General features: G+C 35.9%; 1 protein-coding gene and 1 long non-coding RNA gene across 2 annotated transcripts in view; one reads left to right on the forward strand and one right to left on the reverse strand.

Annotated features, from left to right (window-relative positions):
* Positions 685-27,248, reverse strand: LOC102164901. Its single transcript, XR_305592.3, has 3 exons — positions 24,893-27,248; positions 5,453-5,580; positions 685-1,152 (listed from the first exon to the last, which is right to left on the reverse strand). It is a non-coding gene; the product is annotated as an uncharacterized LOC102164901 (long non-coding RNA).
* Positions 24,413-27,390, forward strand: part of SCIN (scinderin) — an 81,984-nt gene continuing 79,006 nt past the window's right edge. Inside the window, 1 exon segment of the mRNA NM_001244731.1 lies at positions 24,413-24,680. Coding sequence (NP_001231660.1) covers positions 24,482-24,680 — 199 coding nt within the window. The 5' untranslated portion in view covers positions 24,413-24,481.

The raw sequence follows: 27,390 nt of genomic DNA on the forward strand, positions 1-27,390 counted from the left end.
TGGAAACAGGGTCTTGCCTGATTTTGTTTTATAGGTGAGTGCCTGAAACATGGTACTTGAAAACTTTGTTTACTGAATGAATGCAGAAAACTGGATAATACATGGATATAGATCACCAGGAATTAGGCATAAAATGGCCCATTTTAACACTCTTCAACTCTCTTCCACCCTCCTGTTTCTTTTCTTTTCTTTTCTTTTTTTTTTTTTTTTTTGTCTTTTTGCCATTTCTAGGGCCGCTTCCATGGCATATGGAGGTTCCCAGGCTAGGGGTCTAATTGGAGCTGTAGCCGCTGGCCTACACCACAGCCAGAGCAACAAGGGATCCAAGCCTCGTCTGCAACCTACACCACAGCTCACGGCAACGCAGTATCCTTAATCCACTGAGCAAGGCCAGGGATTTGAACCTGCAATCTCATGGTTCCTAGTCGGATTCATTAACCACTGAGCCATGACAGGAACTCCCACCCTCCTGTTTCTGATGGAGAAGGAGATGTTTAACTGTAGGAGATAGGATATATTTAAGAGTCTTTGATTTTCGCATACTTCAGTTATCTTTCCACAAACCAACTCAGCAATGCGCAATCACTTTTATAGGCATAACTTCACTTAATTCCAGAGTATGCAGTTTTTATTTATTGTGTCATTCTTATTACAATTTTATAAACCAGAAAACTGAAGTCCTCATTAGAAATTTAATATTCATAGCATTTATTAAAAGATAACACACCAAAACACTCACAATGAGTGTCAGCTTGCAGTGGCATGTGTATACTTTTTATAAATAACACCAAATCAATTTGGCTGACACAGCATAGCATAGGTTTTACTCCATATCATAGTTGACTTTTCCTTTTTGTTATCAAGGAGTTATGAGGTTGGTTTTAGATGAATATCTCTATGGTGAGATAAGAGGATTGAAAGCTGACATCTACCACTTGTAGCCAAGTTTCTGGTTCCAGGAGTGATACATCAGGTATGCCTCACCATTTACAGAACTTAACTCAGGAAATTTTGGTCTCACATTTCTCTTTGTTCAGTTAGGCAGTTGGTGAACCAAAACAACATAAGGCTTCCTGAACTCTCTCTTCAGTGTTCATCTGCTGTGCACTTCCTTCTGAGAGCATCAGTTGGATTCTAGCATCAGCTTGGATTCTAGAGAAATATAGATATTTATATTATATATAAAATATAGATATTCTAGGGAAATATAAATATATTTGTGCCTCCCAGAGACACTAAAAAGTTCTTAAACGACAAAATTTTCAAACTACAAAAATGTCTAACTTGAAAGTCCGTTGTTGAAACAAAGTTAAAAATGCTGACACCAGGGTTTTGATTGTTTCTGAAAGTTAGATCTTTGAACTATAAGTGGAAATACTGATAAAACTTGTACTTTCTGTTAATGCCCAAAGTTAAAGAGATGTTCTAGTCTTAGGTTAAGCTAATAAGAGTCAGATAAACAAGGATAACGCTTACTAATTTTGACCAGCAAGCTTCTCTAGGAGAGATATTGTGAATTTTATTTGTATCCTTCATTAATAAGAATTCCCAGGGAGATCCCTTTGTGGCTCAGTGGTAATGAGCTTGACTAGCATCCATGAGGATGTGGGTTCAATCTCTGGCCTTGCTCAGTGGGTTGAGGATCTGGCGTCACTGTGAGCTGTGGTGTAGGTCGCAGACGCAGCTTGGATCCTGCGTTGCTGTGGTTGTGGTGTAGGCTGGTAGCTACAGATCTGATTTGACTCCTAGCCTAGAAACTTCCACATGCCATTAGTGTGGCCCTAAAAAAACAAACAAAAAAGAAGACAAAGAATTCCCAGTATGTAGCACATATGCTCTTAAAAGTGTGAATGTTATCCTCTTTGGAGGACATAGCTGATTAAATGTAAAATTTCTAGGGCCACTCCCTATGGAGGTTCCCAGGCTAGGGGTCCCATTGGAGCTGAGCTGTAACCACCAGCCTACACCACAACCACAGCAACACTGCATCTGACCAGCGTCTGCGGCCTACACCACAGCTCATGGCAATGCCGTATCCTTAACCCACTGAACAAGGCCAGGGATCGAACCCACAACCTCATGGTTCCTAGTCAGATTCGTTAACCACTGAGCCACGACAGGAACTCCAAATGTAAAAACTTTTGACCTTAGAAAGCAATGTAGCAGCCAGAGTTGATGTAATCCCATGTAAACAGGGCACTTTTCTGGGGGATATTTTTCAAAGACAAAAATAGGCAAGTTTAGTTTGTGGCACAGCAGCATTTTTCTAAGGTTTAAATTGTTCCCAGAAGTAGATTTTATTTCAGGAATCTTAGGATGCCACATGGTCTGCAATAGTATTTATTTCTCAAAAAAACAAATTCAAGAGTTTTATGTTCATGTTTTCAAGGTGACATAATCTAAAACAGTTTAAATTTACTTTGTATATTTACTGCATATTGAATCAAAATCTGAATATTTATTTTTCACTTTTTTCAAGCATATTTTTTGGAAATTTACTTGAGACACTCAAATGTATTAAAAGACAGATGATCTTCAATTAACAGAGGCAAAATGTGTCCTTGAAGATCATTAGACTTGGAGAATTTATATTTCCAGAAAGGGAAAAAGTCTTTCTTAAACTTATTGAAATCATTTTCTAAAATTTTGTTGAAAAATCTTGCAGGAAAGAAAACAAATGTCTTAAATATTTTTCTTTGTTTCTGATAAAGATTTGTCATCTTAAACGAAAAAAAAAAAAGAAAAAGAAAAAGAAGATGGAATCTCCTGTCACTGACATTTTTATCAAATGAATTAGCCTAGCTTCTTTCCAATTTCTAATTTCAAAACTAATTGGAGTAGAGGCATATAAGGATTTAATAGCTCTGTTTACATAAGCAATATCAAGTGGAAAGATGAGGCAGTGAGTTATTTCATTTCCCAGAGGGTGATCTGCATAATTTGAGTTCCTTAGAATTTTAATAGGTGATCCATGAAAAGGAAATTATTCCTTAGAAAAATAAATATAGCAAATTCTGGATTAAATATATTAGGTGAATTTCCTCAGTACACGTGAGTAGAAATGTCGGAATGCTGAAGGCTTAATTCTTGGCCCTCATCTCTTTCTTATTTATACATACTCCCTTAGTCATCTCATTTATTCTTGCTGCTTTAAATGTCATCTACATGTTTAAGACATCCTGATATGTGTTCCTACCCTGGCATATGTCCTGAACTCCAAACTCTTAGACTCAGGAGTCTAAGACATGACAACCTAATATCTCCCCATGATGTCTAATAGACTTTCAAACTTACCGTATCCAAAATTTAGCCCTAATATTTTCCCCCAGTCCTCTCACAATCTTGCTTGTCTCTTTAAGAGTAACTCCCTTCTTCCATTTGCTCTGGTAAAAAGTAAAAATAAAATGGATTTATCCTTGTCTCTATTCTTAATTCTACACTCTTTTTACTTCACATTATACCATGAACCCATTTACTTTAACCACTTCTAGTAAATACACTGGTGCAAATCCCCATCATCTCTTGCCTGAATTATTGCAGTAGCCTCCTATCTGAAAATCTCCTGCAGGCCCACTCCCACCTTGGCCTATTGACTCTTGCAAAATGAAATTCCGATCGTGTTATTTCTCTGCTCGAAACCCTCCCATGTCTTTACATCTTAAGCCAAAGTTCTTTCAGTATCCTACACAGACCTTTGCTGTTTGGTCCTGGTTATTTCTCTGCCCTCATCTACTTATTTGCTTATTAACACTTCTCAAGCCACTGAAGTTCTCCTACTAACAGAGAACTGCGAACCTTCACGAAGGCAGAGAATTTGTCAGTGTGTTGATTATTGTGTCCCAGTGCCAAGTATAGTAGCTGATACGTATTAGGTGGTTATTAAATGTTTATTGAATGAATGACTTCATTGAAATAATCTAAGAGCTGAATAAAAACAGATGACCTACTTATTGATTCCTGCTCTTAGAAGCCAGTGAAGCTGAGGTCATTCACTAGCAGTTGAAGAGTACTGGGTGATATATACATATATATATATCATATATTCATTATTCATTTATATTCATTCTGTTTACCACTTCTCTTCCAGCTTTTCAAAAGGTAAAACCTATTTTTATTTTCAATTTATTTAATTAATTTATTTATTTGCTTTTTAGGGCTATACCTGTGGCATATGGAAGTTCTCAGGCTAGGGGTCAAATCGGAGCTACAGCTGCCAGCTTACGCCACAGCCGCAGCAACATGGAATCTGAGCCACATTTGCAACCTATACCACAGATCATGACAGTGCCATTTCCTTAATCTACTGACTGAGGCCAGGGATTGAACCTTCATCCTCATTGATACTTGTAGGGTTTGTAACTGCTAAGCGAAAATGAGACCTCCCTGAAACCTGTTTTTAAATTAAAACCTTTGTGGAGTCATGCGCACTTACCCTGCTTTGTATCTATCAGGCATGTTAAAATTTGAATATTCTTGTGTATTGAATGGAAATACCATCCTAAGAGGTAAGAAGTCAAGCCTTTAGGGAAAATGCTTGTGCTTACATGATAGGTAAATCTTTTTATCATTGCCAAACAAGTATAGGCTTAACATTAAGCCTTGCTGAGAACATTACTGATTAACTGCTCAAAATTGCATGACAGAAATGATCTAATTGACACAAACCTCTGATATCTGTGTTCATATTCTTGGAGACAGTGGATAAAGGCTGGATAAAGGCTGTGCTATAAACTGGTTAAATTTCTCTATGAATTTTTGTGACTTGTGAAGTGACTTTCAGAACAATATTAAATTACGTATGTCATAGTTGTATTTTAAGAAGAGTATTATGTACCTAAGAAAGGTAGTGAAAGCCAAGTTAATGTAAAGATTTTACAGTGTAATTTTTACAACTTTTTCCATCAAAGTATAATTTTCAGAAAGTTAAAAGTAGCTTTTTTCCATGTCTATTATTAGTTGGAAATGACCTCTTCTAAATTAAATCCTCCAGAGTGAATACCTGGAAAAGGTTTACAAACCTATTCCCTATTAAGGGAGTCAAGAAGATGGTTAAAAGGTCATTTTGAGATTCTGGGTATTGATATACATGATTTTAAAAAATGCCATAATAAGATTCCTAGGTTGTTTACACAACTGTTTGCTGTCCTTTAGGACTACAAGTTATAACCTGTGAGGTTATCTTTTCTACCTGAGGGAAATCACTTACATCCCTACTGGAAACATACCAGTTAATATTTAGCTTCTCAGATTTTAGGTTTTTATTTTTTTGCATACTTTGCAAATTTCACTTTCCTCTTACATGCACATATTTATATTTTCTAGACATCTAGCCTAGATCAGACACTGTTTTTAAAATCTGAACTTCCCAATTTATCTGTAAAAATCAATATAGAATTATAAAGTATAATCCTTGGAATATATCTTCCAAACAAGTGATTAAAATACAGCTTACCATTTTGATGCCTGTGGAGAAAATGTGACTGGCTTTATAGGTTTAGGTTTCTCAAGCTGCATTTCCAATGGCATAGATCTATCTTTATGCCAAGCGAAATACAGAGCAACAGGGAGATCAGAACTCTCCTGTAAGAAGAGAAAAAAATTATGTTAAAAGGAAAGGGGTTCACAAATAATTTCTGCCTATCTGAAATAATGCTATAAAGGTCTATGATTTCAGGGAAGGGAAAAAAATATCTTGAAAGGGAAGCTAAACATGAAAATACTACTAGCCAAATTGCTTAATACAGACCCATGTGGCAGAAAATGTCATGGACAGAGACTATCTTGTCAAAGGAAGCAGTTTCAGAACAGCCAACACACCTTAATGTTCAGATCAAATTACCTTTAGAGCTGGAGTGAATGACCTCTTTTTCTCATATCGGGCCTTAATCATCTGACCAGCAAGATGGGACTATGGACTGAATAATCTTTAAAGTCCCATCCAACTCTCAGTTTCTACCTGTGATTTCATTTATTTAACTATGAGGAAATTTGCTGCCCAACATACATAAATGTTTACCACCACAATAATGCAAAATTATTTTACATGTAGATTTAATATCTAAAGGGTGCTTTTCCTTTCTTGCTTTTTCTCTTTGTGTCTTTGTCTTTTTCCCTTTGCAACCCCACCTCCCAGCCTGCCTGTGCCTGTATTTTCTCCACACCTATCTTCTCTCTTATCTCTTAATAAACCTTGCCTCTGCTTTCTCCACACCTATCTTCTCTCTCTTCTTCCTTTAAATAAACACTTAATTGCCTCACTAAAAAAAAAAAAAAAAAAAAAAATCTAATGGGCAAAATCAAATCTATGAAATTATTAGAGGACAATATAAAAGAATATTTCAAACTCAGTGTGGAAAGGCCCACTTAAAGAGGAGAAAAGTCTAGACATAACTACCAAAGACTTGGAGGAAAATATTTATAACACATATATGAGACTAGGAGTTAATATTCCTAATATACACAATGATTAAAGAAATATAAGAAAAGGAACCATATAATATATAAATATATGAGTAATATGAACATAAAAATCATAGAATACCTATAGATGTCCCATAAATACAGGGAAATATGCTCATCTTCACTATTAGCAGGGAAATGCAAATTAATACCAAATACAATATAATATGATACCCTTTGGGTTTGCAATAATTAAATTAATAGTATTAATTGCTGGCTAGAGTCTATTGAAATGGACAGTCTTCTAAGTATAAAATGGGCATAATATACTTGGAGAATACTTTAGAATATCAATCAATTAAAAAATAGAAATATAACTTGATCCATCACTTTCACGTCTAGGAATCTATTCTTCAGACAGAGTGCTATTTACATGCAGAGATATGTAGAGACCACTGCAGCTTTAAGTATTACCTGTAAAGCAAAAAGCCTGGAAGGAGAAACTAAAGGTACACCAGGTACACCATTGTAAGAGTAGTATATCAACATAATGTGTTACAAGACAGCAATTTATTAATGAGTCTACATGTACTCAGCTGAAAAAGTCCATATTAAGTAAATATTGCAATATAAAACCAAAAGGCATGTCATTTTGGTGCATATTATATATTTATATGTATGTGTGTGCATGTGTGCATATGTGTGTGTATTTATGTATCTATACATGCTTTAGTCTGTGTGTGTATAATGATGGTGATGATGATGATAGCTGATATTTACTAGGACCTTACCTTGTGCTCGGCACTATTCTAAGCACTGTGCATGGATTGATTTAACTAATCCTCAAAACTGCTCTATGAACTAAAGATTAGTCTTCTCTCTTTATAAAGAGACCACAAAAATTTGCCCACATCACACAGTAGATGAAGATCTGGAATTGATTTCAACAGTTGGTCTCCAGAACCTGCATATCTTAAACCTTTATTTAAAATTGCCTGAATAGGTCTGGCCTGAAATAGGACAGCAGGCACAGTCTGGCCTGGTTGGTGGTGTCAAGCTCCCAGGAACCCAAGGATCCTAGCCTCTCTTCCCTGAGTCATCCATGAGCATTTTGAGAGCTCTTGTGCATTCTTTGATGGCTCAAACTCCTTTTCTTCTCCAACAATAGGTAGCTGAATTCTTTCACTGATCTCTCAAGTAACACCTCTATGGAATAAAATGGAAGGTCAATGAACTTAAAATATTAAGGTCCTGTTAGATAAGAAATAGCTTTTGGAGAAAATATTGTTAATTGTATGATGAGAAGCTTTTTATTGGAGCCACAATAATATTTAATTCTGAGGTTGGTGAGGATATTGATAATTAAGAATTGAAAGTAGTGAGGAGAAATGTTCTACATTTGCACACAGTTGTAGAACAATGGTAAGCTAGAGATGTACCTGTACACATGCTTATGGCCAACATTGAAACAATTGTGTTAACAATCAATAAAGGCTCAGGTATCACCTCTGTTTATATTGCTCTTTGTGAAAGTTCTGTGAAACCAAGTGACTATCCAAAAAAATAAAATAAAATAAAATAAAATAAAATAAAATGATGCCATCATCAGGATTATATGGTAATCATCCAGCACTCATTTTAGAAAAACAGAGCAGTGATTTCCAAAGCTAATTCAGACAAGATGTAGTTTAAAACTCCAAGATGAATAGTTTTCCAATGAGGAAATTTTGTCTCAGGGAATTTCAGGACAACTTTTAGAATCATTCAACTGTGCAGAACAGGCTACATTTTAATCTCATTCTGTACAATAAATAGGTTTCTAAAACTTTTCAAAACAATTACTTTGCCAGTCATACATATTCATTGCTATATATTTTATTTTTAATTTTTTGTCCAGTTTTACAGAGCTATCATTGACATACAGCACTATATAAATTTAAGGTGTACAGCTGGAGCATCTGGAAATTAAAGCAAGGTAGTGTGGGGATTTTTTAAATATGCAAAATCCAGATTTCTAACTCAGTGCCCATGAGAGTTACAAGCATGAAAAGGGCAGGAAACAGGTTTCAGGTGACTTTTCCTCTCTGATTTTATCACTGGAAAACAACTCTAAAAACCAAACTAACTATATCTCCTTAACTACCAAATATTTGACATGTTCATTCATCTGTAAAATTTGATGCACAGAAGTGTTTTTTTTGTTGTTGTTGTTACCATCATGAAACTTTAAAATTTTCTTGGCAGATGGGCATAGCATTTTCTGCAGAAAAATAATAGTCTCATAATTCTTTGTGGAAAAGTTGAAGGCTGTGTAAATTGAACATCTATCCTGGTTACCCAAATGATGAAAGAAAGTTAATCTCCTGGTGACTTTTTGAAAAATGTTGCTCTTATTTTTAAAAAAAAAATTAGCTTAATGTACTTGATATGACAAGGGAAAGAAGGCATTTATATTGTGACATTGGAAACACTGTCAGAAACCTTGAGTTCTCACCAGTCTCTCAATACTCTCTTTCAGATTTTAGTACTCATAATTTAAAACTTTTAAATTATCATGAGCTTTCCAGTTCCCATTGCAGCTCAGTAGGTTAAGAACCCAACATTGTCCTGTGAGGATGCATGGTTTATCCCTGGTCTTGCTCAGTGAGTTAAGAATCTGGCATTGTGGTAAGCTGCGGCTTAGGTCACAGATGCAGCTTGGATTGGATCTGGTGTTACTGTGACTGTGGCGTAGGATGGTAGCTGTAGCTCTGATTCAGCCCCTAGCCTGGGAACTTCCATTTGCTTCAGGAGTGGCTATAAAGAGAAAAAAAAAAAATTACCATGAATTTTCAAAATAAAAGCCACTAATTTTCAACTGGTATTTCAATATAAAAAATTCCCCTAAAACAAATTACTCATCAGTTTAAACCATGTCAATAAAATTAAACAGTTTCACTCACCAGTCTCTTTGGACAACTGTTTTATGTCCTGTATTTTGAAATTGCAAACAAAAAAACAAACAAAAAAAAAAAAAACCCTTTCTCTTCCCTTGCAAAGTTACTTGGTTATAATAAAAATTCATTAGTTGACAGTTTACTTTTGAAATTACTCAATGAGAGAAAGCAATATCTGTAGACAGAAGCTGTCCCACACAAACCCAGAGAGGTAGAAATCTGGCCATTCCTCACCACACCTGTGGAAAGCATCCCACACCTGCCAGTTGTTTTGGAAATGGGAGACCAGGCCATGCATCATCCTGAATGTGGCTGGCCTTTTGGACTGGCATCAGAAACTCTTCCAAATGTGTCCAGCTATGCAGCTCTAAAAGCTTTATTCATTTTATAAATATTTCAGAACACAATTATAGCAAAATCATTTTTAAAACCACACAAAACCCAAGCTTAGTATTTTTTAAGAAAAACATTTTACAATGAAGAATTTAAATCATATGCAAAAGTTGACTTAAGAGCATAATGAACCCCTATACTTCTGTCACTAAGCAATTGTTACTACTTTTCCAGTTTCATCTATCCCTCCCTAACTTTCTTCCTGATGTATTTCAAGGTAAATCTCAGACACTATATCCTTTTATTCATAAATATTTTACTCTATCTCTAAATGAGAATGATATGCTTTTATCTTCTTTTCCTCTTATTAAGGTAAAATTGTACTTTTTCCATTATTTAAGTAATTAAATATGGCAATGTTTAATAAATGCCATAAATGCAAGAGGATGGTAATTAAGACCATTAGAAAGAATGTAGAAGTTTTTTCCTATTTTTCTGCCTTCTCTCTAAGTAGTCGCCATGCTGTTTCCTCTTGCAGTTTCCTTGATCCATTAAGTAAATATGTTTTCAGGGTCATTGTAAGCTTTGAAACTGGAAGAAAAGAAAGATTAACATAAATGCAATATAAAGCATATTCCTTAATTATTTAAAAGTTTTTGTAGTTATAGTTTGTAAGGGTGCAAGATTTCAGGTCATAGAAGCAAGTATTTTACTACACATTCTTAAACTAAACAGTAATAAAATAGCAAATTAGTAACCCAGGTTTTACAACTCATGTGAAATACTTCCTAGGTTAAATGTTTTTCTCTTTGTCACAGGAGCTAAAAGAGTATACAGGAAAACATGGAATTAGAACCACTATATTCATCCCAATAGTTCACTCTGTGCTTTTCTTTAGGCACCCCAATTTCTTCAAATTCCTACATAATTTTTATTATAATAGGTCTGAGTTTTATATATTGAAATACTGACATTAAAGAAATCTATCACATGGATGGATGGATATGTATAGACAGATTTTTTAAATTTTGTTGCTGTTTTTTATTTTGTCAGTGTTGGGATTTTGGATATCAGGTGCATGGAATTGAATTGCTTATACTCCTTGGTTTCTAGGAGATTTTTATTGTCTATCAGTGCACCTTCCCTATTTTATGTTTTATTTTTTCCCCATTCATGCCTGCATCATTACTTTCTTTCTTTCCCTCACTGAGTACACACTCACATGCAGCTAATGTGTGCTCTTCCAGTCCACTTTCCACATGGTTCATGGTCATGTGCAATGTGTGCACTCATGAAATTTATGTTTATGAATGTAAACATTCTTTTAATGGCACAGATGGCATCGCCGATGTTTCTTACTTGTCTATTTAACATTATGGTTTTGAAATTTGCCTACAGAGCTATCTTTTCCATGCTGATCATTGCCTCTGACATTAGGATTCCTCTCAAGCGTATCCAAATACCACATGTCACTTATACATTTACCTGTTTTTGAACTCCTAGGTTGACTTCAACTTCTTTCTAGCACAATGTGCTTTGGTGGGCATCATTGTACAGGGCACCTTGTCTATCTGTGAAGAACATCACTGGAGTACACATCCAAGAGTGGAATTTGGGGGCGCAAAGTTTATGCCCACAATTTTCACTAAATGCTGCCAGATTGCTTTTGAGATGGTTACACTGTAATAACAGCTGCCTCTCTGAATATTATATGGGATTTCTTATTTCCCCCTATCCTTGCCAGCTTCTGGTGCTATCTTCCTAATTTATTTTATTTTATTTTATTTTATTTTATTTTATTTTTTGTCGTTTTAGGGCCACACCTGTGGCATATGGAGGTTCCCAGGCTAGGGGTCAAATCGGAGGTACAGCTGCTGGCCTACACCATATCCACAGCAATGCTGGATCTGAGCCATGTCTGCGACCCACACTACAGTTCACAGCAACCCCGGATCCTTAATTCACTGAGCGAGGCCAGGGATCGAACATGTGTTCTCATGGATACTAGTCAGATTGGTTTTCTGCTGAGCCACAATGAGAACTCCTCTGTCTTTCTAATTTTTAAACAACCTGATGATTATTAAATAGTAGAACAGAGAGCAATCATGGTGGTTATTAGAGATTAGGTATGAGGACTCAAAGCCATCCCACCTGGATTCAGATTCTAGCTCTTGCCACTTGATAGTTGTGTAACTTTCTGATCTTGGTTTCCTAATTTGTTAAATGAAACAGTAATGATGCCTAGTTCATGGAGCTGCTGTAAGGATCAGAACAGAGCAGCTATACTTTATTTTATTTATTTTTGCCTTTTGGAGGCCTCACCTGTGATATATGAAAATTCCCAGGCTCGGGGTCAAATCGGAGCTATAGCTGCTAGCCTACACCAGAGCCACAGCAACGTCAGATCCGAGTTGAGTCTGCAACCTACACCAAGCTCACAGTAATGTGGGATCCTTAACCCACTAAGTCCAGGGATTGAATTTGTGTCCTTATGGATGCTAGTCAGATTTGTTTCTGCTGAGCCCTAACGGGAACTCCCAGAACAGTTATACTCTACAAGCACTTTGAAAAGTGTCTGACCATAGTAAGCACTCAAATATTGGCTGTTTATATAATTCCTTCAATTACTAGTGAGGCCAAAATCAGTGAGCATTCTGTAAAATTAGTGGCCAGATGACTCCATATTTTTACCTTACTTTTCCATAAAATTCCTTGACTTTATTCTTGCTGCATTCTTTTTGTTTGTATATATTCTTGACATCCTTAGTTATTTATAGAAATTAAAAAGATTTTCACATACTTTACCCCATTATTTTTGTCTTTGTTGTTCTATTTTAAGATCATATCTTCTCTTCATTATAGTAAAAGCTATTAATGATTTTTTCCTTTATATTTGATGCTATATTTGGTATTGTTTAAGAAATCTTTTTAAATGATTATTATTTTTTCCATTATAGTTGGTTTACAGTGTTCTGTCAATTTCTACTGTACAGCAAGGTGTCCCAGACACACATACATATATACATTCTTTTTCTCACATTATACTCCATCATGTTCCATCATAAGTGACTAGATATAGTTCACTGTGCTATACAGCAGGATCTCACTGCTTGTCCACTCCAAATGCAAAAGTTTGCATCTCTTAACCTCAGACTCCCAGTCCATCCCACTCCCTCCCCCTCTCTCTTGGCAACCACAAGTCTGTTCTCCAAGTCCATGAGTTTCCTTTCTGTGGAAAGCTTCATTTGTGCCATATATTAGATTCCAGATATAAGTGATATCATATGGTATTTGTTTTTCTCTTTCTGACTTACTTCACTAAGAGTCTCTAGTTCCATCCATGTTGCTGCAGATAGCATTATTTTGCTCTTTTTTTTAATGGCTGAGTAGGATTTCATTGTGTATACCACATCTTCTTATTCTACCACATCTTCTTATTCCATTCATCTGTCGATGGACATTTAGGTTGTTTCCATGTCTTGGTTATTGTGATAGTGCTGCAATGAACATATGGGTGAATGTGTCTTTTTCAAGGAAAGTTTTGTCCAGATATATGCCCAAGAGTGGGATTGCTGGGTCAAATTGTAGTTCTATGTATAGTTTTCTGAGGTACCTCCATGCTGTTTTGCGTAATGGCTGTACCAATTTACATTCACACCAACAGTGTAGGAAGGTACCATTTTCTCCACACCCTCTCCAGCACTTGCTATTTGTTGACTTGTTAATGACGGCCATTCTGGCAGGGGTGAGGTGGTACCTCACAGTAGTTTTGATTTGCATTTTTCTAATAATCAGTGATGTTGAGCATTTTTTCATGTGCTTGTTGGTCATCTGTATATCTTCTTTGGAGAAATGTCTATTCAGGTCTTCTGCCCATTTTTCAGTTGGGGTGTTGCTTTTTTTTTGTTGTTGAATTGTATAAGTTGTTTGTATATTTTAGAGATTAAGCCCTGTTAGTTTCATCATTTGAAACTATTTTCTCCCATTCCGTACATTGTCTTTTTTTTATGGTTTCCTTTGGTGAGCAAAATCTTGTCAGTTTGATTAGGTCCCATTGGTTTATTTTTGCTTTTATTTCTATTGCCCTGGGAGTCTGACCTAAGAAAACATTTGTACAGTTGATATCAGAGAATGTTTTGCCTACATTCTCTTCTAGGAGTTTGATGGTGTCTTGTCTTATGTTTGTCTTTAAGCCATTTTTAGTTTATTTTTGTGCATGGTGTGAGGGTGTGTTCCAGTTTCATTGATTTACATGTGACTGTCTGTGTTTAAGAAATCTTTTCCTTCCCTGAAATCATAAACGTCCAATTTTATATATTTAATTCTTTTGAATTTGTATTTCATTTTATATCACATTATTCTAATCATTTGATAATCTTGAACTTTCTTGTTAGTTCTATCAGTTTGTCAGTAGGATTTTTAAACACTTAATTTTCAGATTATCATCTTCATATAATGAGTTCTGAATCTTTCTAGCAGTTCTTAATATCTTTTATTTCTTTTTCTGGTCTTGTATTGTCCACAAATTCCTGTATCCTCTTGAGCAGTAGGAAGATACTGGGGTTCCTATTGTCTTTTCTTTTTGTTTATTTTCCAATCTTAAATGAAATCCTTAAAAGGTTTTCATTTAATATGGTGTTGCTTTAATTTATTATTATGTCATTAGGTTAGGAAAATTCCCTTCTACCTTGCTACTTAGATTTCTAAAAATGGTGACATAAAGGAATTTTATTTCTTTTTAATATATTAAATTTTCTTATTTTTTCCTTTAAACAAAACACATTTTTCACTTGGAAAAAATTTTATATGTGATATTGGTGTTAATATTCATAAATGAAACTGAACTGTAATTTTATTATTTTGAACTGCCCTCATTGGGGTTTATAAGCTATAATTGCTTCATGAAATAATTTTAGCAGCTTTTCTTTTTTATGTTAATATTCAACAGGGGATATACATGGTAAAACTCACAAATAAAACTTCTTGTGTCTGGTACATTATAGAAGAAAAGTTTTTGCTTTTTAAGCAGCATTGTTTATTTAGCATCTATTGGTCAATTAAGATTTTCTATTTCTTTTTTTAATTTATTTTTTTCCACTGTACAGCATGGGGACCAAGTTACACATACATGTATACATAATTTTTCCTCCCATTGTTGTGTTGTGATGTAAGTATCTAGACGCAGTCCTCAGTGCTACACAGCAGGATCTCATCGTAAATCCATTTCAAGAGCTTCTTCTTTTATTGATTTTAGCATTTTACATTATCTAGAAATATATCCATTTTACTTTGAATTTCAAATTTGTTGACATTTATTTGTTTAGAATTTGATTTTTAAAATAATTATCTTTTTCTGTACTTATATTACTTTTACAAATTGTGTCTTTTTGCTAGAACCAAGAACTATGTATTCTCCCAAAGTCCTATCAACTTTCAATCTCTGTCTTTGATTCTAAGATTAAAAAAACCATAGTCCTGCTGAGGTTAAATCTAAATACATGTCAACTCTACTTACTGTCCTTCAGAATTAGACTATATCACCTGGTTAGGGCCTGGATATGTTACTACCGATGCTTGTGGGTGTTGAGATGATCCCTGGACTTAGATGGTGAGTTCAGCACTCCCATTGCCTGTTTCAGATACCAGCCCAGCACTGAGTTCAAATGTGTTTTTGGACAAGGTTCTTATCTCAGCTCTATCTCAGCTCTTATCTCAGCTCTATCTCAGCTCTTATCTCAGCTCTATCTCAGCTCTTATCTCAGCTCTATCTCAGCTCTTATCTCAGCTCTATCTCAGTTTCTCCTTCTCTATGAAAAGGGAGATAAATAATAGTAGCACCCATCTAATATGATTGTTGTGTTATTAAGTTGGCAAAGCACATAAAAACATTTAAACAGTACATGGCACACACAAAATACTCAAAATAAGATATGTTTATGTACAATTTACAGTCAAATCTGAACATAGAAATTTGTATCTTGTTTTATTTTTCTTTCATTCACTTTTTATTAAAAGCTTTCTGGTACTCTAAATATAACTTAGGGTAACTTCTAAGCATTATCAAATCCTTTTGTATTGATATAATTATATAGTTTTTACTGCTTTATTTTGAAGGTGAGACTATTATTGGATAGCAACAAACATAAATAGAAACTAAACATATATATTTATGTATATATATATAGAGAGAGAGGTGGGGGAAGGTATCATATATTCATTATAAGGCTCTAGGAATAAGAATTTTTTAAAATTCTGAAATAATATTGACTTCTATAAATCATGGCATGACCAAGGGTGAAGATATTTCCAAATACCATATTTCCAAAATATTAGATTAAATTAATGTGAAAATTAACTGACACTGGAGTTCCTGTCGTGGCTCACCAGTAACAAACCCGACTAGTATTTAGGAGGACGTAGGTTTTTGTCTGGCCTTGCTCAGTAGGTTAAGGCGTTGCGGTGAGCTTTGGTGTAGGTTGCAGACACAGCGCAGATCCTGCATTGCTGTGCCTGTTGCGTAGGCTGGTAGCTATAGCTCAGGTTCGACTCCTAGCCTGGGAACTTCCATATGCTGCAGATGTGGCCCTAAAAAGACAAAATAAGTAAGTAAATAAATGAGCACACAAACAAATAAATAAAATTAACAGACATCCAGAAAAGACCTAAGTGGCCAACAGACACATGAAAAGATGCTCAACATCTCTAATCATCAAGAAAATGCAAATCAGAACCACAATGAGTATCATCTTATACCCATCATTATGGATATTATTGGGAAGAAAACAAATAAGCATTGGTAAGGATGTAGAGCAAAGGGACCCCCTTCATGCACTGTTAATGGGAGTATAAATTGGTGGGAGTATAAATTGGTGTAGCCACTGTGGAAAACAGTATGGAGATTCCTCAAAATATTAAAAATAAAACTACCATGCAATCTAGCAATTCCACTTCTGAGTACTTTTCTGAAGGAAAAAAAAACCCACAGTATTTCAAAAAGATACATGTACCTCTGTGTTCATTGCTGCATTATTTACCATAGCTAAGCTATGGAAGCAACCTAAGTCTCTGTTGATAAATGAATGGATAAAGTAGATGTGATACATATATACAATGGAATATTGCTCAGCCATAAAAAAAGAGTGAAATCTTGTTGTTTGCAACAACATGTATGTACCTAGAGGGTATTATATAAAGTGAAATAAGTCAGACAGAGAAAGACATATACTGTATGATTGTATGTATATATTGAATCTTTGAAAATCACATAAAAACATATTCATAAATATAGAACAAATTCATAAATTACAGAGAACAAACAGGTGGTTGCCAAAGGGGATATGGTTTGGATGGATGAGTGAAATAGGTGAGAGAGATTAAGCACTACAAAAAAATGAGTCATGGGGATGAAATGTATAGCATGGGGAATATAGTCAATTCTACTGTAATATCTTATAACTAGACATATCATGGTGATCATTTGTACAGAAATGTTGAATCATGTTGTGCACCTGGAACTAACACGGTGATGTAGGTCAACTACACTTCAATTTAAAAAAATATGTAAACAATGGGAGGAAATTCATCAAAATACAAATGATGGTTATCTTTGTGGAGTGGGGATTATGGGTGATTGTTAATTTTTATGGATTTATGTATTTCTCATAACATTAGAAAGAAAACGTAAATGTCATTAAAAAGTTTAATGCTCAATTGATTTTTAATTTCACATGGAGAACTATGTAAAAATTGATAAAAAAGGAGAACCATGTAAGAATTGATAAAAAAGGTTTTGAAGAAAATTGTGAGGATCTGCCATAGCAGAAATTAAAGGAAAATATAATTATTGTGATAAAATAAGCATGCCACAGATAAATGAAGACAAAAATCAGTAAACTGAATAGAAAGCTAAGAAATAAGAATTTTATATATGATAAATGATACTTCAACTCAATACATAATCATTTCACCCAGAAACTGAACTTTTGAAATCTATTCTATGGAAATAGTGACATGTGTGTGTGTGTGTGTGTGTATGCATATAAAGAATAATATGTACAAAAGGCTGTTTATTGATCTATTATTTGAATTGGTGCTTTTGGAAATAACTAAAAGTATGTGATTAGGAAAATAGTATTTTAACACAATGGAATATGAAGCCGTTGTTGTTACTATTATTTATTATTATTATTATTATTGTCTTTTTGCCTTTTCTATGGCTGTTCCCATGGCATATGGAAGTTCCCAGGCTAGGGGTCTAATCAGAGCTGTGGCCGCCAGCCTACGCCAGAGCCACAGCAATGCAGAATCCAAGCTGTGGCCGCGACCTATGCCACAGCTCATGGCAACACTGGATCCTTAACCCACTGAGCGAGGCCAGGGATCAAACTCGTAACCCCATGGTTCCTAGTCAGGTTCGTTAACCACTGAGCCATGACGGGAACTCCCAAAGCTGTTATTATTTTTAATGAGGTTCTATATATCCTTACTTGAAAGGATGTTCATAATCTATTAATAACTTTTTAAAGCTATCTACATATGAATATACACTCCATTTTGGTTGAAATGCATATGTGCATATATGTGTGTGTGAATGATAATATGCATTTATTGAGCATTTACTGGAATATTTTTCAATCTGTATAAACCCATTTAATCCACACAAAAATTCTACCAGGTAATACTCCCATTTTAGACATGAGAAAACTGGAGTGCAGAGTAACCTGAATTCAGAGTAACTAGAATTGGCAGAGCAGGGAACTGAACCCAGGACATTTGACTTCAAAGCCTGTGCTTTTAACCACTAGCATAGGTAGAGATAGGTAGATGGATGGACGGATGAGCAGAAATGGACAGGTAGAAAGTCAAAAACATGATCCATGTGTATGTCTTTAACATTGCATGAAAAGGATATGCATCAAATTGTTTAAATGTGTTCTCTAAGGGACGGACTTCAATGGGCTGAAGTTGGGCATTTACTTTTTAATATAAGGTTTGTCAAAACAGAGCAAGAAAGATATAATTATAGGTGAGTGTAATGCCATCATAATTTTTCAAATAAAAATAAAAATTAAAATACTTTCAAAGATGACACATGATCTGTTCATGTCTAACAAATCAGGGTTTCTCGAAGGTGGGGATGGGACTTTTCTACATTGTTTTCACTTCCAGCCACCCAATGAAAAGATCTATGTATCATGGGTGATAAAATAAACTATATGTCAAAACATAGAGTTTCATATCATGACCTGAATGTTGTTTACAATGTTATCAGCCATGGGAGTAGGGAGGGAGTGGGATGGACTGGGAGTTTGGGGTTCATTGATGCAAACTATTGCATTTAGAGTGGATAAGCAATGAGATCCTGCTGTATAGCACAGGGAACTATATCTAGTCACTTGTGATGGAACATGATGGAGGATAATGTGAGAAAAAGAAGATATATATAGATGCATGGGTCACTTTGCTGTACAGTAGAAATTGACAGAACATTGTAAACCAACTATAATGGAAAAAATAAAAATCTTAAAAAAATAAAATAAAAATGTTAGCATTTATTTGTATGTGATTAGGGATAATTTTAATCTCATCTATGATTAGTACTTTTGAAATTGTTTTCAGTGAACATAGGTAACTATTATAATCAGAAAAAACATAATAAATATTAAAATAAAAATAGTGGAGGAGTTCCCATTGTGGCTCAGTGAGTTAAGAATCCGACTAGTGTGCATGAGGATGCGGGTTCGATCCATGGCCTTGATCAGTGGGTTATGGATCTGGCATTGCTGCAAGCTGCAGCATAGTTTGCAACTATGGCTCCGATTCTGGCATGGCTGTGGCTGTGGCATAGGTGGGCAGCTTCAGCTCCAGTTTGACCCCTAGCCTGGGAACTTCCATATGCCATAGTGTGGTCCTAAAAGAAAAAAAAAATTCCAAAAAATAAAAACTCTTACCTATCTTTTTAAAAGTCTCCCAAGTATCCCAGTGCCCCATGATTTCTTTGGTGAATCAAATTGCTTTTCATTTTTCCTCCCTGAGCCTCAGCTGGAAGCATGAGTACCAAGTGTCCAGGGGCTAAGTACTGAATGGCTTATGTGTAATCTTGGTCATTTCAAGGAAGGGACTGGGTGGATATGTAGGAGGTGAAGTTCCCTTTGGCAGGTTTGGAATACAGTGTTCTCTAATATGTGTAAAATAAAACATCTAACAAAAATCCTTCCAATCAATTCGAATACTTCATAGAACCCTGTGATTTTGAAGCCTCAAAATATTAAGATACAGGGAAGCTAGGAGTAAAAGGAGTACCAGTCAAATTGCTCAATTTAAACTCACATATAGACATACTGAATCAAAAGAGACTTAGCTAAAGGAAGTTATTTCTGGTCAGTGAGAAGGGTATCATCAAGTCTTAACTCTTTTCAACAAACTTCCATTCAGTTTAGGTGAGTTAATTAACCTTATTTTTCTAAATTCTTATATAACAAAATGATCATCTGATCATGTCAGATTTCCGTTATTCCCTATGATAATACACTTCCGGCATCCAAATGTTTTAAGTAACTGTTGACATATTCCTTGAAAATCTAAGGTTATTTCTCATAAGATGGTAAACTCAGGGCTATAAACAAGCAAAACTGAATAAGGTATTCATTGTCATTATTAGTAAATAGGTACATTTAGAAAAACTGGGCAAAAAAAAAAGCAGCTATAATCTCAACCAGCTTTAGCTTCAATTTTATCATAGTTTTAAACCAGAATTATCTTCAGATCTATTGGCATAAACATAAGCTTAATGCAGAAGCTATCATTTTAGATCATAAATCTGAGACCTTGGATCTTCTTTTTCTTTTTTGTTTTTTTTTTTAAGGCCACACCTGCGGTATATGGAAGTTCCCAGGCTAGGGCTCAAATCAAAGCTGCAGCTGCCGGCCTACACCACAGCTCACGGCAATGCTGGATCCTTAACCCATTGAGCAAGGCCAGGGATTGAACCTACATCCTCATGGATACTAGTCAGATTAGTTTCTGCTGAGCCACAATGGAAATTTCTTGGATCTTCTTTTGGTCTTATGTATATACTCTAATACTTAAGTAAGTTGCTCAAGTAATGATGATGTCTTCTCTCAATAATCTTGCAGGGGTTAGCTATTTCCGATATATTAATAATAATGTGTTTTTATATATAATAAAAATATTATGATGAAAGTGCTGAATCAGCCTGCTGTGGTAAATAGATTTACAAGAAATAAATTATTTATCACAATAGCAGACATTCAAGACCAATAAAACCTTCACTGAGGTATTGAGCTATGATCATGCCTTTATAGTTACAGTATATGCAATTTTAAACTAATTGGTGGAAAAAGTCCTAAATCCTGGCTGATCTTAAAAAAAAAAAGTGAATTTTTAAAAAGTTCTAGTTTGTATGGTATGGACAGGAGCGGAGGAAATAACTTGCTTAGAATGCATTTTCACTTACAGTAATCACGTAGCTTTAATGAGCACGGGGTTTAGGGCCCTTGCTGATTATTAACTGTGTTTATTGATTGGGTTCACATGGCTTTGACATACATTACCTCTTTTAATCTTTACAACACTCAAGTCTTCTGACTCCAGGTGCCATGCTTAAACCGTCAAATCATTTGGTAAATCAAGCATGCTATTACAATTTAGCAGGATTACAAGTAAAAGAAATGTAATTTTATAAATCAACTATAATGGAAAAAATAAAAAATCATAAGATTCAAAAGGAAAAAAAGAAATGTAATTTTAATTACCTTCTTTCATTATTTATAATGTAAGGAAAGCAAATAAAGAGCATACTTGAAGCATTTCCCTCTCCTGGAAAAAAAAATGCATCCAGTCTTTCACATATGTTTAATTTTAATGATTCTATGGTCATGATTTAGAAGAGGAAAATAAACCAGATTTTTCTCAATTCTAAAATTTTATGTTTTGGGGAATAAAGATCACTTAAATGAACTTGTTTTATTTTGTTTTGTTTTTTACTAACTCATTCCCATGAATTGAACAGTGAATTAATTATATTATTTAGCACTTATTTATTTCAAGGATTAAACTGTGTAACATTTCCCCTTGGGACTTAACATTCTAGAAAAACACCTACCTTGAATTCAACCACAAGTTCCCACACCTCTAGCCTCCAGACTCTTGGTTAAAAAACAAAAAAAACAACAACAACAAAAAAAAAAAACAAAAAAAACAAAACAAACAAACAAAAGAAAAACTTACTCACTTTGGCTCTTTCTCCCTGGACTAAGAGAGGATTGGTAATTTGACCAAAAAAAGAAAAAAAAAAACTGTTTTAATCACAAAGCAACTATTTAATCACACATTTTCAGCCTGAGTTACCATAACGTCAGAGAATAAAATAAGTCTCTGAGTGAGCCTACAGTCTTGTGAGAGAAAACTTGCTTTAAAGTGTGGTAATTATTATAATGTAAGAACATATCAAAAGCACTGGGAGCCCAGAGGATGCTGAAGTTAAAGGAGCCAAGGGAATAATGGCAATAAAGATGTGTATCTTTAGTTAAATCCTAAAAAACTGGTAAAACTTCAACAGGCAGATAATGGAAAAAGGGCAATAATACGAAGAGGAGAAAATAATCTACTTTTAAAAACCTAGGTAATTAGAGAGGGAAAATAATAGCAAGGGAAGGAAAGTGGCATCTGGTTTTAAAGACTCCCCCCACCCCAGTCATGATCTGAACTTGACTTAGAAACATTATTCTTACAGGACTGGATCTGGAGAAGTGAATTAACCGTTCATCAATCTCAGTCGAGTCTATGCGAGGCACTCCTACAGGTATATCTACTGATTTAACACGCATGCCAGTTTTACAAATATTCCTATAAGTATTCCCATTTCATAGAAAAGAAAAATGAGGCACAGTAATGCAAATATTGATAAACAAAATATCAAAGAGGTAAGTAAAGTAAGATCAGCAGTTTTCCTTTGCCTCAACCTTAAATATGGCCTCACCTGGCCCTGTTAATAATTCTGCCTTGATTTTAAATTTTGCTATTTTTATCATGATTTTTTGCATTAATTTTGATTTCTTTAAAATACTGCCTTAAAATAGTATTGATCTTGATTATTGAACTTTTTTGGTGCCGTTGTAAATTCTGCATCCCAGGGAAGTGCCTCACTTGTCTCACCCTACTGTTGACCTAAGCAAGAGGGAATTTCACTTACCTATCAAAGTTCAATTTATCTCTTCACTAAAAGAAAATTATTTTCTTCTATTTTTATTTCATCATCAAAAGGAATTCCTTCACTGGAAGGAATGGAATTATCACTAAAACTGAAAAAGAACTTAACTGATAACTCTGATTTTTAAATTATCTTAAGTCCAGATCACCAGTTTTCATATTTTTTTTTCCCTAGTGGAAGTAAGACAACAAATGATTTCCACTTAATAGATAAGAAAACCAAGACATGTAATGGTCTAATGACAAAGTTAAAGCTAAACTTTCTGGTGCTGACTGGAAGCTTCTCTAGTGACAAGGTTGAAGAAAATGAAAATACAAAGTATACTTATATGAACAAATCTTGGCCAGATAATTTGGGTTGAAAGAATAAGTTTTTGTAAAGAACATGTACTCTGGAGTTAGCCACAGTGATCTTGAATTATCCTTTGGCCCTCACTAGCTGGGTGAGCTTTGACAAGTTCCAAAGTTTCCTCATTTATAAAACAACCCTTCTCATATCTCCCTATCATTGTTTGCATTAGAAAGGAAAAAAAAAAAAAAAGAGAGAGAGAGAGAGAGACCGTAGCTAATATTTATCAATTAGGATCTCGACCTATGATAGATGACATACCAAGCAGAACAATTCAGAAGATTATTCTTTTTAAGGTTATATATAGAAGTAGAAAGACAGAGAAACCAAAAGGGATGGTGCATTTGAGGGGACAGTTGCCAGAATCCAAAGGCAAGGAAAAGTCATTTATTTTTCAGCTTCAGTTAAATGAATGCAAAATAAGAAGCAAACTTCCATCTGTATTTTACAGTGCTTTGCCTTGCTGCAAAAAGCAAAAGCTGTAGGGAAAAGAATGAGAATATTAGCAACTGGAAGCCAGGTTAACAGGTAACTCACAACGCAAGCTAAGCAAGCATATCATAGTCATAAACAGCTCAGTCTAAGAGCTCCCCAGAGGATTTCTTGAGAAACTTTCTTGGCCATAGGTGGCAGCTGGCAAAGAGCTTAACCACAGCTCCCCGAACCCGTGGGGACTTAGCTCTGTCTCCTGGGATAAGACCACCAGCCTCTCAGGTTTTCATTATTGCCAGGAAAATACTGTTTCTCATGACGTTTTCAAATTGGGAAGATCAGGACAGAAACTTTGGCCATCAGGAATGACAAAACTATCATAAATTGGAGTTGATGATTAATTGTTACGTGGACAGTCATTTTTTCTTTTTTAAAACCATGAGCCAACCAGAATTTATTGTCGATTTCCTCCAGCTGTTGCCAAGGAAAATGTCCTTTCTAGGAGAAGGCATTTCCAGGAGTTTCAGTAACTTCTTTCAGGATCTCACATTTTCTGAGATTGGGATTCTGCTCGGGCTACGGGAAGGGTGGTACTGGCGCTGGGTTCAGGATGGAAAGGGATCTTCTACTTACAAGCAGCTACAGCCTGGGCACTTAGCCCCTCCCTTTGGGGGCCCCGCCTCCCCGCAGAGCAAACCTTATAAAACCTCTGCGAACAGGGTCCTCTGCTCAATTTCAACTCCAAGGTCAACGAGGTCTCTTGCCGTCTCGCCAACTCCCCGGAGCATTGCGTGCCCGAGCCATGGCCCAGGCGCTGTACCACGAGGAATTCGCCCGGGCAGGCAAGCAGGCGGGGCTGCAGGTCTGGAGGATCGAGAAGCTGGAGCTGGTGCCGGTGCCCGAGAGCGCTTACGGCGACTTCTACGTCGGGGATGCCTACCTGGTGCTACACACGACCCAGGCCAGCCGGGGCTTCGTCTACCGCCTGCACTTCTGGCTCGGTACAGGGCGGCAGGACCTGGAGCGCCCAGGCCGGGGAGGGGCGACGCCGGTGGGGGCCGAGGTTTGCGGGCGGGAAGGCGGGGAGGGCAGCACTAGTCGGTCGCGCAGGTTGCACCCAAGGCGCGGGGGCATTGGGGGGAACCTTGCGGCACCCCCACTCCCCCTGCCACCCTTTGGGGGCACGGCATTCCCTCTCTGCCGGAGTCCTCACCTGCAAATGCCGCTGCGAGCGCCCGGCGTTGCAAAGTCGGAGCAATCTTACCCCACTGGCTTTGACCTTTGTCATGTCTGTCTCCCAGGCTTCGGGGCCGGTTCCTCTAGCTTCTCCTTCTTTTATCTTCCTCTCTCCAAACTCCACTCTCGCTCAAGGCCACTGCGCGCCCCGCCCTGGCCGAGTTCCTCTCACCTTCTGACAAGTTCAGTCCTGGTTTCCCTGTCAGCGAGCAGATGAAGTCAAACAAGTTTGTGGGCATTCGCTGCAGCTGAGAAGTCCTTTAAATTTCTTAATTTAATTTTTATTTCTTGCCCTTGGGCATCAGCTTATATTTCTCTATTAACTGCAGCAAGTAATGTTCTGGCTGCTTAAATAAGGATCCTGCCTGCACCTGGCTGCTCACAAATTTGGTTAACAAAAATTCCTGTTGATTAGGATGCTAATGACCTTGGATGAAAACAGGGGGAAAAAATACAGATATTGTCAATATAAGTAAATAGCTTTATATGGCATATTTCATATTTAGATGAATTGCTTTATAATAATGATGATGATTAAATTTATTATTTAAAGCAGGACACAGTTTGGAACAAAACGGCTCCTTCATCAGTAGTAATTATTTTGGACTGGGCCCTGGCCAGGCTCTCAGGACACTGGGCCTTGTGTGTTCTACTTTTTCCACCTTCTACTTTTACTCGTAAACATCCTGGATGTCTAACCTCTCCCTGTGAGATTCTGTGCCAGTGGGCACACCCCTTCTAACAACACAACGATTATCTGAGCCTTATTGCCTTATTCTAAAATCAGCTTGCCTCCCCTGGACTGTGTTTATTTTTAGTTTTATTCTTGAGCCTATGAGGAAAATACACAAACCACACACACATACACATTTTGAAGTCCTTTAAAGTCATTTTTTTTCCCCCAAACACTTGAAGATTTTAAGGGACAAAATGATAAAGAACTTTCATTGATGTTCTCGATATTAGGAAACACCTGGAGCAAACACTCCGAATGAGAAATACACAGAGGGAGACAGGACTATGTTTATTATAGAATTCAATATTAAAATTTTGTGCTTGCTTGAGGAGGCTAAGATCCAAACTCATTTTGGTTTCCTAGTGTAATGATGTCACTATTTCTGTTATCACAGATACCAATCTGTTTATATTTTATCCTCCCCAAACCCTACTGAAACCTTAATGTATAACTTATGTTCATGAATGGATAAACATAGAATAGTAATGTCCTTACCTTGGACTTTCTGTTCAGAACTTGTATCTGGAATGAGTAACAATGTCCAAAATGCTGAATTTGTTATTTTGATGAATTAAAATGTGAAATAATTTCATATTCTGTTGTGGGCAACAGTTAAGTTTGACTTGGTCAAAGGACCACAAGAAGGTTTTAAACACAATTATTTTAATTCTATAGGTTCTTTCTAATCCAGATGAGTTCTGTGTTTTATAGGGTTTACAGATTGAGTTTTAACTCAATTATTTGGTGCTCACCAATTTCAAAAAATGTAATAGAAAATGCTTTTGGAAGAAAGATTTTATGATCTTAAAGATCTACTAAAATGGAACTTAATAGTGTGTTAATTAATAGGTTAATTCAGTAACTTTCAATGTGCACAGCTTTGTGTAAGACATTTTTGCATATGAATAATTTATACACCTTCCCTGAAAATTTACAACTCAAAGGTAAAATAACACAAAAAGTGATAAAACCCGGGTAAAATGTGATGAGTGCTCTGAAAGAGCCACAAGGTGTGTGGTTATGTTGGAGGAGAGAAGACTTGATAGAAAAAAGGAAAATGAGGGTAATTGGGAAGGATCTTGTGCTAAGAGAAAATCATGGGAAACCTGGAAAGTTTAGAGCATGGTAGTCAGCAGGACCTGTAGTTGGAATTGTTCTTCCTATTGCAGTTCTCTGAAGCAAGCTGGATTTCATCCAGAACATTCTACTCTAAAACCTAAATTCAGATGAATTCATGAGGATTATTCAGAGGGACAGACCGAGAGAAAGTTCCAAGAGGGAAAACTTTCAGGGGAAAGTTGAGGGGAAGACAAGGTCTAACTAAAGGAAAGCAGTTACAAGGAAGATGAAAGAGAGCAAAGTCAGACTGAGACAGAAAATGTACCCAGTGTAAAAATGAAACAAGCCAAGTAAGAGGAAGAAAGGGGAAACAAGAAGTGGGACGTAAAAGAGGACAGAGGAAGAGTTATCTTTCCTGGCCTCTTGTAATATCTTTCTGTAATACCCTTAGCATACATTACTTCATTTTACTGTTTTATTTGGTTTCCTTTACAAACTAAGAATTTGTTGAATGTAACTTTTAAGTTATTGTATCGGTCCTTCCTAAAAAAAAAAAAAATTCTGCTTTGTACCTAATGGTTTAAATGCATCTACCAACTAGTCTATGCAAGGCACTAGGGATCCAAAAAATTGGATTACAATATGCAACATACAAGGAACTTATTCAAGGGTTGGAGAGG

Source organism: Sus scrofa, chromosome 9 (genome assembly GCF_000003025.6).
Source record: "Sus scrofa isolate TJ Tabasco breed Duroc chromosome 9, Sscrofa11.1, whole genome shotgun sequence".
NCBI lineage: Eukaryota > Metazoa > Chordata > Mammalia > Artiodactyla > Suidae > Sus > Sus scrofa.